This window comes from Labeo rohita, chromosome 4, assembly GCF_022985175.1.
Source record: "Labeo rohita strain BAU-BD-2019 chromosome 4, IGBB_LRoh.1.0, whole genome shotgun sequence".
NCBI classification, from domain to species: Eukaryota; Metazoa; Chordata; class Actinopteri; order Cypriniformes; family Cyprinidae; genus Labeo; species Labeo rohita.
The window spans coordinates 20461379-20475707 of NC_066872.1; the positions used below are offsets into that span (position 1 = coordinate 20461379).

At 37.5% G+C, this 14329-nt stretch overlaps 3 protein-coding genes across 7 annotated transcripts in view; 1 reads left to right on the forward strand and 2 right to left on the reverse strand.

Moving 5' to 3' along the window:
* The window catches only part of LOC127164208 (gastrula zinc finger protein XlCGF8.2DB), a 196520-nt gene that overhangs the window by 150908 nt on the left and 31283 nt on the right, over positions 1 to 14329 (reverse strand). The window lies entirely within an intron of this gene.
* Positions 1 to 14329, forward strand: part of LOC127164203 (gastrula zinc finger protein XlCGF7.1) — a 240762-nt gene that overhangs the window by 108500 nt on the left and 117933 nt on the right. The window lies entirely within an intron of this gene.
* LOC127164192 (gastrula zinc finger protein XlCGF8.2DB) overlaps positions 4596 to 14329 on the reverse strand; it is a 103765-nt gene continuing 94031 nt past the window's right edge. For 4 of the 5 annotated variants that reach the window (XM_051107976.1, XM_051107978.1, XM_051107979.1 and 1 more), the window contains one exon: positions 4596 to 6292. In XM_051107976.1, the coding sequence (XP_050963933.1) occupies positions 5352 to 6292 (941 nt within the window). In that variant the 3' untranslated portion in view covers positions 4596 to 5351. Of the gene's footprint in view, positions 6293 to 9172; positions 9258 to 9738; positions 9795 to 14329 lie in introns of those variants that run through there. The other variant, XM_051107977.1, reaches the window with a different exon arrangement.

A 14329-nucleotide genomic window follows, 5' to 3' on the forward strand; every position in this document is an offset into this window, starting at 1 on the left:
GACCTCAGCACTACTTCCACAATTAAAGTGCATTAAGTACAAAATCAGTTATTCCAATGTAGCAGGTTTTACGTACACCAGTTTAGTTTACTAAAAGTACAATTGCAAGGCATTTTTATTAAGTACCGAAAAAAAAATTGTAGTTTACGTGGCATAAAATAAATGTATTTCAAATACATTTTTGTATATTTATTTTTCACTAGGGATAGTGCCACCTTTTGACAAAAGTTTTTCCTACAGTCACCAAACACAGTATGGCCACCATACATGGGTTGTAGGAGGTGAGAAGATCAATTCTGGGCTGAGGCTTCCTCCTGTTAGGTCATATATGGACAATATGCCATAGGCATAACCAAGGCTTGTACCAGGCGGCAGCTGGAAAATTTGCAGAAGAATATTGAGTGGGCCCAGATGAAAATAAAGCCAAGTAAACCTAGGAGCATATCATTAATCAAAGGAAGACTGTCAGACCACCGTTTTTTCATTGGAGAAGAACCTAAACCAACAGTGATGGAGAAGCCAGTTAAAAGTCTGGGATGCTGGCATAATGTGATCCTCAAGGACAGAGCACAAGTGGGCCAAATTAAGCAGGACACTTGTAATGGCCTTGAGAGAATCGACAAGTCCTTGCTTCCTGGCAGATTAAAGCTCTGGTTCTTTCAGTTTGGTCTTCTACCACTGCTTTTATGGCCTTTGACCATCTATGACCTGGAAGGTCATGGACTTCAGCTGCAGCAGTACAACAGGCTAAATCAGCTCTGAAATTGCAGTCACCAAACTCAGACCAGACCTTACGTTTTGGTCCTCTTCACTATGTACTGTGTACATCATAGAACTCACTGTGAATGGAGGATGCGGTGGAGGAGGCCTATGACCGCAAGAGCCTTAAGTATTCCGAGCTGGCAGGTGATGTGAAGCAACGTGGCTGGAAAACAAAGGTTTGTCCAGTCGAAGTTGGCTGCAGGGGCTTCGTTGGGAGATGTTATTAATTTGCTTAAGGAACTAGTGGTCCGAGGCCAACTCCAACGGCAAGCTGTCGAGGGCCTTTCTAGTGCTGCTGAACAAGCGAGCCGATGGCTCTGGATTAAGAGGAGGGAGTCCGTCTGGGCCCATAACAGAGGTGAAAGCAGAGGGGGACACAACTGGGACGCCAGTTAGTGCCGATGAGCCCTCTGGAGGTGTAGTGGGCCATTGAACTCTGGAGGTGTAGTGGGCCATGTGGGCCATTGTGGGCCATGATATCATTGAAACACCAAAGAGAGAGGGTGCCCACCTGATGACCCCGATGAAGCTGAGACCTCTTTCGTTTTATACCCTCTCCCCTCTACTCCTGGTACTACCACTCAAGATGCTCTATATTGTTTCCCACTTATCTCAGGCAGGTGTAATAATATTATGGGATACTACCACCTAGTCCTAAAATGCAGCTTTTAAGTTTCATCTGCCCATAGAAGCCAATCCTGTTTGAAGTTGTAGTCGTATCTGACAAACTAAATATGCTGGAGTTTGTTTTTGGATAAGCGAGCAGGATTTCTCTTGAAACCCTCCTAAACAACATGTGGTGAAGTAGTGGCTATTTGATTTTTTTTTTAGTCTTTCTGGCCCCAAGACTCAACTAATCTCTGCAATTCTCCAGCTGTAATCCTTGGAGTCTTTGGCTACTCAAGGTCTCTACCTCATCATCCATTATGACGATATAGACACACGTCCTCTTCTAGGCAGATTTGTAACATGTTTAGTTGATTGGAACTTCTTAATTAGTGCCCTGATGGTGGAAATGGGGATTTTCAGTGCTTTAGCTCTTTTCTTACAGCCACTTTCTATTTTGTGAAGCTCGGCAATCTTGTTCTGCACATCAGAACTATGTTCTTTGGTTTTACTCCTTGTGATGGAAAATTAAGGAAATTTGGCCTTTGTGTTCCTCATATTTAAAATCCTGTACAACAGGAAGTTATGGCTGGACAGTTTCATGCTCCTAGCTCCACCCTGGTGTGCTAAAAAAAATGTCAAAAATGAATGGGAATATATTTCAGAGATATTTTACTCATAAGGATTTCTCGGGGTACCAATAATTGTGACCAACGTAAACTGGGGAAAACATTTATTTCATAATGAGGTTTTCCCCCCAATTTCCATTGTTTTACTTCAATGAAAGGTTAGAATTTTGTGAATTTTTTGGATGAAAGATCAAAAGGATAAACAATGCAGATTTATTTCCACAGCTGCCTTTGCTCATATTTACCAAGGGTGCCAATATTTGTGGAGGGCACTGTACTTACATGTACAAGGGGAAAATATGATGTTCTGTACATGTGAATCACAGTAATTGGTAAAAATACTAAGATACACCGTTTTTGCAGTGCATTTACTGGGAAATCCAAAGGTGTAGCTGTTCTACTGCATACATCTATTCCATTTGTACACTCTCTAAGGTGATCTCAAATTCCTCAGGTAAATTTGCTGTCATTTCTGGGCAAATCTGTAATGTCAATACTGTATTAGCTAATGTATATGCCACTAACTGGGATGACTAATCTTTTTTCAAACACTTCCAGACTTATACTCCCACGTCCCATGTTTACCACGTTCACCTTGTTCATCATACTTTCACATATATTAATTGTTTTTTTGGTAGGCAACAGACTTCTCCCAAATCTGGTCAAATAAGCTTTCTAGAGTGCATGTGTCTATCACCTGTGTTCATGTACGCTATCAAATGGAGTATACTCCTTATTAAAGGCTGCGCATTCGACTGTATGCATATGCTAGCGTACATGTAAAAAACTGGAGTATACTTTGGGCTTTAAAGGGGCCAAACATGCAAGCCATTTATACAATAGGCTATATTAGATCCGTGCATTAATAATAATGACACAGACATTAGCAAGTTAATAATCAAACAATAAAAGAGGGAATCACGCACATTTATTGATGAACAATTTTTGTAGTTCTAACAATTAACAGCTTGTGATAAATACATACAATGACAACTATGCAGTGATTATTTTTACATTTAATTATTCGATTTCTGTTTTTCTTTCATTTTTTGGTGTAGTGCAGGATTTAAGCTACTACATTGCTAAAAACCCAAATACATGAATTAGATTATTCCTTTCAATGTTTTTAGCACTTTTGCTTTTTTGGCATGCATATCATAATACATAGACCTGTTGTACAAAACCTTAAGAATTTTAAAATAAATGTCATGTATCACTGAAAATGGCAGAAGCTTTTCTTTACATTGGAATTTCTCAAAAACATGCTTTTTTAAGTTTGAAGTTAAGTAAATCTTTAATATAGACCGAGTTCGGCCATGTCAAATATATCAAGGTTATATTTTCACAGAGTGTTCTTTACATTATGTAGGATGATTTTATGTAGAAAACAGTGAATCACAAAAATATGTCTTTAGCAGTGTTTTCACAAAGAGGATCATACATATTCAAAAATGCAGAATATTGTGCAGCTACTCTAGTTTTAAAGGTAGCTGTATTTTGCATGATTTCCTAAGGTTTTCCCCCGATATACTACATCAGGAATGCAAAACTCTGGTTCCAACTGTGCTCCAATACACATATAGGCTTTTCACAATGCGGTTACTGTCATTCCAAACACTGCTTTTAACCCTGGGTGAAGAAACGTTTCACAATTGTAATTTGAAGGCGGTGTTAGCACCTCTTTTTACCCGGGGTTATGAAACCCTATTCTGGAGCAGGGTTAGCACTGCATTTATGGTGCACGGTCAGAAATAACATTTAAGGAACTGACAGACAAAATAGCTGAGGTATCATTGGGAATTTTTTTTTAAGACAACTGAGAAGACACGGGAAAAGCCTTGTAAACAGGTTGCATGCTGTTTGTCCAATCAATGACAGTAACATCGCAAATAAGAACGTTAACCCGGGGAATGTACAGTGTGAAACGTCTGTTAATGTATACCCAGGATTAACCGTTAACCCCAGGTATAGTATGAGCATTTTTAAACGTGATAACAGATACCCCAGGATTCTGTTTAGGATGGCCCAGGGTTAAAGGGTTACTCCACCCCAAAATGAAAATTTTATCTTTAATCACTTACCCCCATGTAGTTCCAGGAGGTTTGTGACTGTCCCATAGACTGCCAAGTAAATACCACTGTCAAGAAGTATGAAAGACATTGTCAAAATAGTCCATCTGCCATCAGTGGTTCAACCATAATATTACGAAGCTACGAGAATACTTTTTGTATGGGAAGAAAACAAAAATAACGACTTTGTTCAAAAATTCGTCTCCTTTGCATCGCTGTAGCGTCATATTGGAGAGTATCTCCTGGACAGCGTACGTTGTTCTGTGTCAGCTCCACCAACGGATATGTTTTCTCTGTTTATTTACACTTTGATTCAGATGAAAACAGCGTATCTGTGTGACGCAGCTGACACAGAACAGCGTACACTGTTTACGCCCAGTGGATACTCTCCAAAATGGTGCTACGATGACGCGGAGGAGACAAATTGTTGAATAAAGTCGTTATTTTTGTTTTCTTTCCGTCCAAAAAGTATTCTCGTAGCTTCGTAATATTATGGTTGAACCACTGATGACAGATGGACTATTTTGACAACGTATTTCATACTTTTCTGGGCCTTGACAGTGGTATTTACTTGGCAGTCAATGGGACAGTCACAAGCCTCCCGGTTTTCATTCAAAATCTTAAATTGTGTTCCGAAGATGAACAAAGCTTTTACAGGTTTGGAACGACATGTGGGTAAGTGATTAATGACAAAATTTTCATTTTGGGGCAGAGTAACCCTTCAACAATTTCAAGTGTGAAAAGCCCTATTCATGTGTTTTTTAAATAACCCTGTATTAGCTAGATCTGCTGTGTTTAATAAGGATCGAATCTAAAGTCTGCAGGGCTATTCTTCTTTTTACCCCCAAGAGAATAATGAAATGAACGGAGTATATCAGGGTATTGAAGGCTGGTGAAAAAATTGCCTCTAGCGTGAACTCTTATGTCAAGTCAGCTTTTTTTCTGTAATGCAGACTGTCAAATCACTTTACAATGATAAACAGGAAAACTGCAGAATCAACGGAGGCAATTCAGTTTGAAATTACATCAGTTCAGCAAACAGTTCGAAAAAAGACAGCAATGTTTTTATTCAGTTAGAATTAATCTCCTAAGTAAATCTTTACTTAATTGGTACTGAAGGTTATCTTTTTGGTTGAAACTTCTCTTCAATGTGAATTCTCATGTGCCTGTTAAGGCTTCCTTTTTGAGTGAAACTGTTTCCACACTGTTGGCAGGTAAAACATATCTCCATATTGCGAATTCGCCTGTAGGCATAAAGGTTTTGTTTTTGCTTAAAACTTTTTCTTCACGGATGGCAGGTGAAGGGTTTCTTTCCAGTGTGGACTCTCATGTGATAATTAAGGTTTCCTTTTCGGTTGAAACTTATTCCACACTGTTTGCAGGTGAAAGGCTTCTCTCCAGTGTGAATTCTCATGTGAGCTTCAAGATTTGCATATTGACTAAAATTCTTTCCACACTGTTTGCAGGTAAAAGGCTTCTCTCCTGTGTGAATTCTCATGTGGACTTTAAGGTTTCCATGTACACTGAAACTCTTTCCACACCACTGGCAGATGAAAGGCTTCTCTCCTGTATGACTTCTCATGTGCATGTTAAGGCTTCCTTTACGAGTGAAACTGCTTCCACACTGTTGGCAAGTAAAAGGGCTCTCCATAGTGTGCATTTGCCTGTGGACATCAAGGTTTCCACTTTGACTGAAACTTTTTCTACGCTGAGGGGATGTGTTAGGCTTCTCTTTATTGTGAATTTCCATGTGCCTGTCAAGGTTTCCTTGTTGATTGAAACTCTTTCCACACTGATAGCATGTAAAAGGCTTCTCTCCTGTATGAACTCTCATGTGCCTGTTAAGGTTTCCTTTATGAGTGAAACCGTTTCCACACTGTTGGCAAGTATAAATGTTCTCCATAGTGTGAATTTGCCTGTGAACGTCAAGCTTTCCATTTTGAGTTAAACTCTCTCCACACTGAGGGGATTTGTTAAGCTTCTCTCTATTGTGAATTCTCATATGCCTGTTAAGGTATGCTTGTTGACTGAAACTCTTTCCACACTGAAAGCAAGTGAAATGACTCTTAATGTCTGTCCTTTGAGCTCTTTTTCTTGTGAAAGTCTTTTCAGATTGTGAGGAACAAAAAGATTTTTCTCCGGTTATGAAATCATGACGATTCTCATACTGATCTTTCTCTTCAATTTCATTCAGTACTTCCCTCTCCTCTTTCAGTGCTATTAGGTCTAAGGTAGAAAAACAAACAAAAGTCAACCCCAGTTTAATGGCACAAAGCAATCAACATCAAAACATTTAGATATGTTATGCATGTATGCTAGATCCTACACCAGGGTGTCCAAACATGCTCCTGGTGCTCCTGTCCTATATCCACTATGCTACTAAAGAGGCATTACATGTGAACTGTTGCACTTTTCATTTGCATATGATGCATATTCTAATCAGCTCAGCAGCACTATTTCTTTTAGTTTCTTTATTAATTTAATTTAGAAGTATGTTTTAAAGTAACTTAACAAGTGGCCAGCGGCAGACAGTGACACGTTTGATCAATTTAGCCTTCTCAAAGTATCAGGACTTGCCTAAAATAAATAGATACATAGATAAACACTTCAAGCACATCACTGTTAGTTTAAACGTTTAACCTATATAAATGTGTGCTGTTTGCTGCAAATCCAGTTGTTTGTGGGTAGAGTGGAAGCTTGTGCTTTTTGCAGTACATGGAGATTCCAGTGCGATCACTTGCATTTTTTCTAATTAACAGTGGCTTAATATATTTGCTCATAAAGGTAAGAGTAATACATCATTTGGAACTGTAGAGTCTGCTTTTATTTCTGTGCACTCACAATATCAACAAAACATTGTGCTTTTGTAAAATAAAGATGTCTCGGTCTTGAGCAGGAGTGCGTCACAAAAATGAACCGAAACTCAGTGAATACTTGCCTCACAGACATGATAAATATATCTATGAAAAGCTTTAAATAACTTCTTTAAAATGAAATAATTCAGATTGAAAACAAAAAAATATCATGTAATCCATTAAGATTTTTCTCTAAATCCTTTGTGACAAGCTTTAGCTTATTGTGTTTTCAGCTGTGCTGATGGCACCCTTGCTGCTGCTGTTGGCGTGACACTAAACACCACCAGTCATTCAGCTGATTCTTTCAAATGTCTGATTACTTCAAGAATGAAACAAATTACTCTTCTTACATATGGGTCATTGAATCACTGACTCACAGGATTCATACAAAAATCTTGAATCAGTAACAAAACACGGTTGTGTGTCATTCAGAGATCTGCAACTACTCTATGATCTTTATTTGGAATTATTTCCATCAGTCAATATTCTTTCTAAAATGTAAGTCACTATTAACTATGTTTATTAAACCGTTGTATAAAATATTTAAGAAAACAGCACTCTTGGTTATGTTTTTGCATATAATATGCTATAAATACAAAAACTCAACATTTTACATTTTTACCACAGTATGTTTCTTTTGTGAGTTTCTTTGTTTGTGCTGTTATGATTTCTTTTACCTTTATAGAGGAAAGGATTTTCTATCTTTATTAATTGTATGTCACGTTTTATGTTATATTCTTAACATTCCAATAAGTGTAATGTTAATATAATAAAGCAGTAAATGACGGCAAATTGAAGTGATACTTGTAGATTTAAAAATAAAACCAATAGATGGCGGCAAGTCAATGTCTTAATCAGCCAGGCATTGTGTCACTCATTCATTAGTTCAGTAATAAAGCAAAATGCTGTAGTTACGAATGGGTTATTAATAATAATCACTGGCGTTCGGTTTTAATATTACTTTAAGTTGGGGTAGAATTAAATGAATGCCAAATCTCCGAATTTTGTTTGCGTACCCTAGTTTGAGAACCACTGTTGATGTGTGTCAACCACCTACAGTATGAGATCAAAGGAGGATAGTGTGATTCACGCTAATGTGCTTTATTGTTAATAAACTGGATATAATTTAAATTGTTTTTATATAAAAGTACACATGATTTATTAATAAAACTTTAGTACTTATGTAATTTGGGAATATACACATAAAATCGTCATTTCAGCTTTAAATATATATTTAGATCAAAAATGTAAAAAAGTTTTAGAAAAGAACAAAAGATCATGGTAGTTCAAACCAATGAGAATTAGGTTGACACAAGAAAGTCATTTCCCATTCTATCTTTTAGTGTCCACTGGCTGTTTTATTTGTTCACCAAAAACTTTAAATGAGGAACAAATGTAGACAGGATGCAGTAGCCAAATGTGATCATTCACATTTCAGGGTTTACTTCAGGCAAAATAAATGTTTTTGTTAGATACTGTGAGTGAAGTTTTATTATTATAGGTATTATTTGCTTTAATTTATCAAGAAGTGTTCTTTAGACTGTCTAAATGCTTCATCAATATGCTTGAGTTATCTGGATGTGCAAAAAGTGGTTCTAGAAGTTTCTTATTTGTTTATGTTGGTATTATGTGCAAGACAAGTGTGAGACAAGTGATGTTATTTTAGAGACCCTACACCCTAGTTTCTAAAGAAGATGATTTGCATTAAATACTTAGAAATGCAAGTAACCCTAGTCTGAAGGAAAATAGACAGACACCTTAAAAGGACATCCAGGTTTGATTAGGATACGGATAACAGTGTCAAAGTGTTCCTTCTTTTGTCACACACTCATGACTGTTTCTTGAAAGAAATAAATGTTCAAAATTTTCTCCCTCTTATCTTACTGAAATAGAAAAATTGGCACAACAGATACTGTTGCATAATTAAAAGTGATAGAAATGAATGGTTTTAATTCCAGAAGCAAATACTAGGTTTAATGTTACAAAAAAAAAAAAAAAAACCTTTAGGCTAATTCTGTATTATTGTTAAAACTTAAATGCATGATGTCATAATAAATGCCCAATGTGAAAGCAGGATCTTCTCAGCTGCACTTGAAGGCAGATTTAGTTTTTGTCTGCTCATGTGATCTGTCAAACCATTTTAATTACAGCACTCCTATGACATATTTCATAAATATCATTCATTTCTGTAGAGCTGGACATTTTAAAAAGGATCAAATGAGTGAGTTCAACCTTGAGAATGAAAACCAACCTGTTTGTTCCTCAGTATCTTCATGTTTGACTCTGAAAGCTTCTTCAATCTCCATGTCTTCACTCTCCTCTTTAATAAACGCCATCTTTATAATAGTGTGTAAATAAAATAAAAATAAATATAATGTCAAATAAAAATATACAAATTACACAGAGTTATTAATTATATTTATATTTGGTATTCAATTATTTGTACACAATATTAAATAGATTACACTTTCATGAAAACATTTGCAGTTGCTTTGTAAAAGTTGTCATAACACGTTTGCGTTTGTTGTTCTCTCTCAAGTTATTTTACGAATTCTTTGGTTCATATTATTCCGACTGTCAGTTACTCTCACTTCTTTCCCGTACTTGAACGATGTATTGACTGACGATATCGGGAGCGAAATGAGGCGCACCTCTTCTGTTATTAATATGCGGATGCGCTTTACTCACAAAAATAACATTAAATACAGTATTACAACGTTATATTTAAGATCGATTAATTTATTTTACGTAGCTTGTAAACACGGGCAAATTGATAGAACAGTTTGCATTGATTTACAAACTTAAAAACCCACAAACCTTTCTTCAGGTCAGTCACAATATATACAGGACCGCAGCGCAGCTATATGACGTCGCATCGCCAGAGGAAAATAAAAGTCCCTTATAAAGGTCTATTATATGCGTATGATGATGCGTTTCCACAGTTATTAGCAGTAAATCTTACAACTTTTACAATCTTGCCATTGAATTATAAAACTAGTTCTATACAAAGGCTGAGGAGGTGAACACAAATTTGACATCTTTCATTCTTGTGACTAATCAACACAAAAATATATTTGTTGCAGTTTCCATTTATCACAATAGAAGTTTGCACAATAATGATGACTTCCACTTCTGCAAACCCATGTATCTTAAAAATGTACTTTGTTTTTTTTCCTCAGAGAAGCTTTTCTGAGAGTCCAGGATTGTACCAAAGTATTTAAAGTTTTCCACAATTTCAACATGTTGGTCATCAGTTGAAACTGGCTCAATTGTTTTAGAAACAATTGAATATAGACAGCTTCACATAAAGGGTGGACAGCTAAAACCTCAGAATACTTCAACAGTCTAAAGTGTTTCTCCTCTATCATAAACTCGCTTGTGAAAAGGGAAAAGAACACAGTGGAGAGAAAACAGTTTTGTGCAGCCTGTACTCACAGTGAGCTCATCTGACCTGCTCCCACTGACACAGACCCTCAGTGGGTGTCTGGAATGTTAGTTTCTGATCCAGAGAACTCAACTGTATTGACATTAAGACCAGAAGAATGTGTTTACAGAAGAATGTTGGTCTTTACTGAATTAAAAGCTGAGCTAAAATCCACAAATAAAACCATTTAGGGTGTATAAGGTCTTTCTGTAATAGGCAGGGTCAGGAAAAAAAAAATCAGTTTTATTTTTTTCATTAACACAACAAATGCAGCCAGACAGGGCTGCAAAATTCAACTTAACATTTATAAGGTGAACTTTATTTGTACATTGACATGACTTGTTTTTAAAACATGTGTAAAACATTTTTATTAAAACCTGAGAGGTTCCTGTTCCTCAATTGAAAGGCTACTCCCTAAAAAGTTGCTTATTCCAAAACGTTCATAATGAGATTGTTAAATAAATCCATGTGAATTAAGCAGTTTAGTCTTCTGAAGACACATGCAGTCTCTCACTCACACTGTCATGCTCTCTCACACATGCATAACAAGCATAATGTAACACCTGTAAACTGCACAAAACTGTTAAATGTAAAAAACAGTTATACAGATGTAAATGACCCCTCATAGGAGTCCTCCAGTTCCAGAGAAATGCTTGACGTATGCTCAAGAGGACCACATCCCAAATCTTTCATGACCCTAGCATCTTGCTGAATCTTCCGAGATGACCGTTGGCCAGTGTTTACATGAGTGGAGTGGCTGCGGAGGTATTCTGGCTGACCCTCTAGTTTCCTCTGCAATTGAACTTCCGTTTGGCCTGATCAGATGGGACACATCAACTTGGGCTCCCAAATAAAGCTCAGCCAAGGTTTCGTCCCACCAGAGAGGTGTCAGTGATCGTCTGTCTACATTTTAAAGACATGTCAAGAATTGGGACATTCTGACCATCTGTAACTAAATATTACAGACAAATAAAAACATTGTAGCTAAGGCAATACATGTGAAAACAATTACATACAATGGTAAAGGATATATTAACACTTTTTTTTTTTTTCGTTTAGTTTTAACTCCTCTAGAGGGCACTTCCTTAGAGTACTAATGCATTAGAGCAGTCTTGTTACATACTCTAATGCAGTGGTTTTCAGTCCTGCTCTTGGGGACCCACTGCTCTGCACATTCTGTATGTCTCCTATATCTGACACACTCAGTGAGTTCATGGAGTTCTCACTTAATGAGCTGCTGATCTGAATCAGGTGTATTAAAGGAAAGGACATGATGTGAGGCCAAGTATGGTGACCCATACTCAGAATTTGTGCTCTGCATTTAACCCATCCAAGTGCACATGCACAGACCCAGAGCAGTGGGCAGCCATATCACTATTGTTGCAGCACCTAGGGAGCTGTTGGGGGATCGGTGCCTTGCTCAAGGGACTCACCTCAGTCATGGTATTGAGGGTGGAGAGAGCATTGGTTATTCACTCCCCCCCCACCTTCAATCCCTCCCGAACCTGGGCCTTGAACCTGCAACCTTTTGGTTACAAGCCCGACTCCCTAACCATTAGGCCACGGCTGCTTTAAATAAGGGAAACATACAAAATGTGCAGAGCGGTGGGTCCCCAGGAGCAGGACTGAAAACCACTGCATTAGAGTATGTAACAAGACATCGTAAAGGGACATTTACAAGCAGTGATAGAATAAGAAACTCATGTGATGTACATAAGCTTTATTAACTAAACACATAACTACTCTAAATGTACAAACATACACACTCACACATACATACATATACAGGGGAGTTAATGTGGATGAATGAAACCATTTGAGAAACCAGAGAATGCAGCAGTGGAAACTGAATTAGTTAACCACCTGCGTGAAACCATCAGTGCTGTTTTACAACAGGGTCTACAGTTTATACTAAACCTCTGTTTTGTTTAGTTAAATGTACGATACTTGCATTGCCCTGGTCATTGAACGAGTGTCTGGATGCACTCTCAGATGAAAGTCTTGATGTTTTGAAGGTTTGGTGGTGTTGGAAATGCAATCACATTTATTTGGGTTTGAAGGGTGATGAACTCCAAAGATGTTATTCTGACTCAGGGATGGTTGGGAGAGTTTTCTCCCAGATGGAAAGTGAAGACATGGCTATAGTTGAGGTCTGGTGTTACACCCTCAGAATTTGAGTGAGCAAATGAGGAATGGTACATTTGGAAGGAAATCGCACAATTCTTTGTCTTCTAGGATGATATTTTACATATGAAGAGTTCAGATGCAAAACCAGCTAAATCCATCTGACATCTTTCTTTAAAAAATGCATTTTTATCAGGCTCAGATGTATAGGTTTCTATGTAAGTACTGGTACTTCTGATTGGGCTGAGGCTGGGATTTTAGCAAGTTTGAAGAAAAAGTATTTGATGAACGTATAATATGTGTCGAGAGCATTCACTCAGTATCATTATCTCATTTTTGATCGAGATGGCTTTTAGCTGGTTTTGCATCTGAACTCTACATATGTAACTGGATTGGGTGTTGATACAAAACTATTTGAGATTCTTAGAACACTATTATGTTGCATAGGTATCAACATATAATATACACTTTTATTAAAATAATCAAAATACAAATTCATAGATACAAACATTGTATAGGTGAGGTTTTATTAACTAGTGGTTCTATCATAAGTATGCACATAACAGTACAATACACAAGAAAATACACAAGAACGGTAATAATATACACAATGACCTGGGGATATGCATGATAAGAAGGTCGCATGCATGAAAGGTTTGTCGATGAATGAATAAAAGGAGTCCTTTTCTGGAGAGCATGTGTCTGTTTCAGAGGGAAGTATGAGGGAGACTCTGTCTACAAGTTGTAAAATGTATTTATGTAGGTCTGTTCTGTCTATTGGGGTTATTTATATTTTGGGGGAAGATCTCATAGACCCTCACAATTGGCAGCCCATGGCTGACATTCCCGCAAAGTTGTACAGCTGCACTAGATAAGTTACCCACAAACAATACATTGACTCAGTTCAGTATTGGGTGTTTAACTTCTGTCACCTGTGGGTGAAAAATTGTGCACAGAAAACCTTAATCTAAGACACATTGACTTGAAATATGCAGACATAAACCTCACGTATGCCAAACTCAATCTGACAGTGTAACCGTTACAAATTTTAAGGCATGAAATGGAAAGCACCATACCAAATTCTCCTAATCACACCAATAGCAGTTAAAGTGTAAGGGTAAGACCTACTGGATACATGGACATTGCCGTGCTGTGTCAAGTGTTGATGTAGACCCGGTGGAGTAAGAGCTTAGGGTCTGAATTTCCTTCTATGGGAAGGGAGGTAACAACCCCTCAAGTGAAGACGTCTACTCATTTGCTGCCACCACTATAGTGAAAAGCTATAGTTTGTTTGCTGACATTTCACAGTATAGGGCTCACATGTACACATGTATCAGGCTTTTAACACTTGAAATTGTTAACCGTGGGTCATCCTAAACCCTGGATAAATGGAATCCTGGGTTATCTGTAATCACGTTTCACAATGCTCATACTATACCAGAGGCTAAATCCTAGGTATTCATTAACAGAAGTTTCACACTGTACATTCCTAAACCCTGGGTTAACATTCTTATTTGCATATTTGCAGTGTTACTGTCACTGATTGGACGAACAGCAGGCAACCTGTTTACATGGTTTTTCCCGTGTCTTGCCAGTTATTAAAAAAAATTCAAATGATGCCCAGCCTCAGCTAATTTGTCAGTCAGTTCCTTAAATACTCTGCTTTCTAACTGTGCTGTCCAATTGGTCTTGAACAGACTTTCTAAGAATAATACTGTCTCCTCATCACTCCAGAAGTCTGTTGTCCATCAAATAATCAATACATGTGAAAGTATGATGAACGTGGTGAACGTGGTAAACATGGGACGTGGGAGTATAAGTCTGGAAGTGTTGAAAAGAAACATATGAAAATAGATTAGT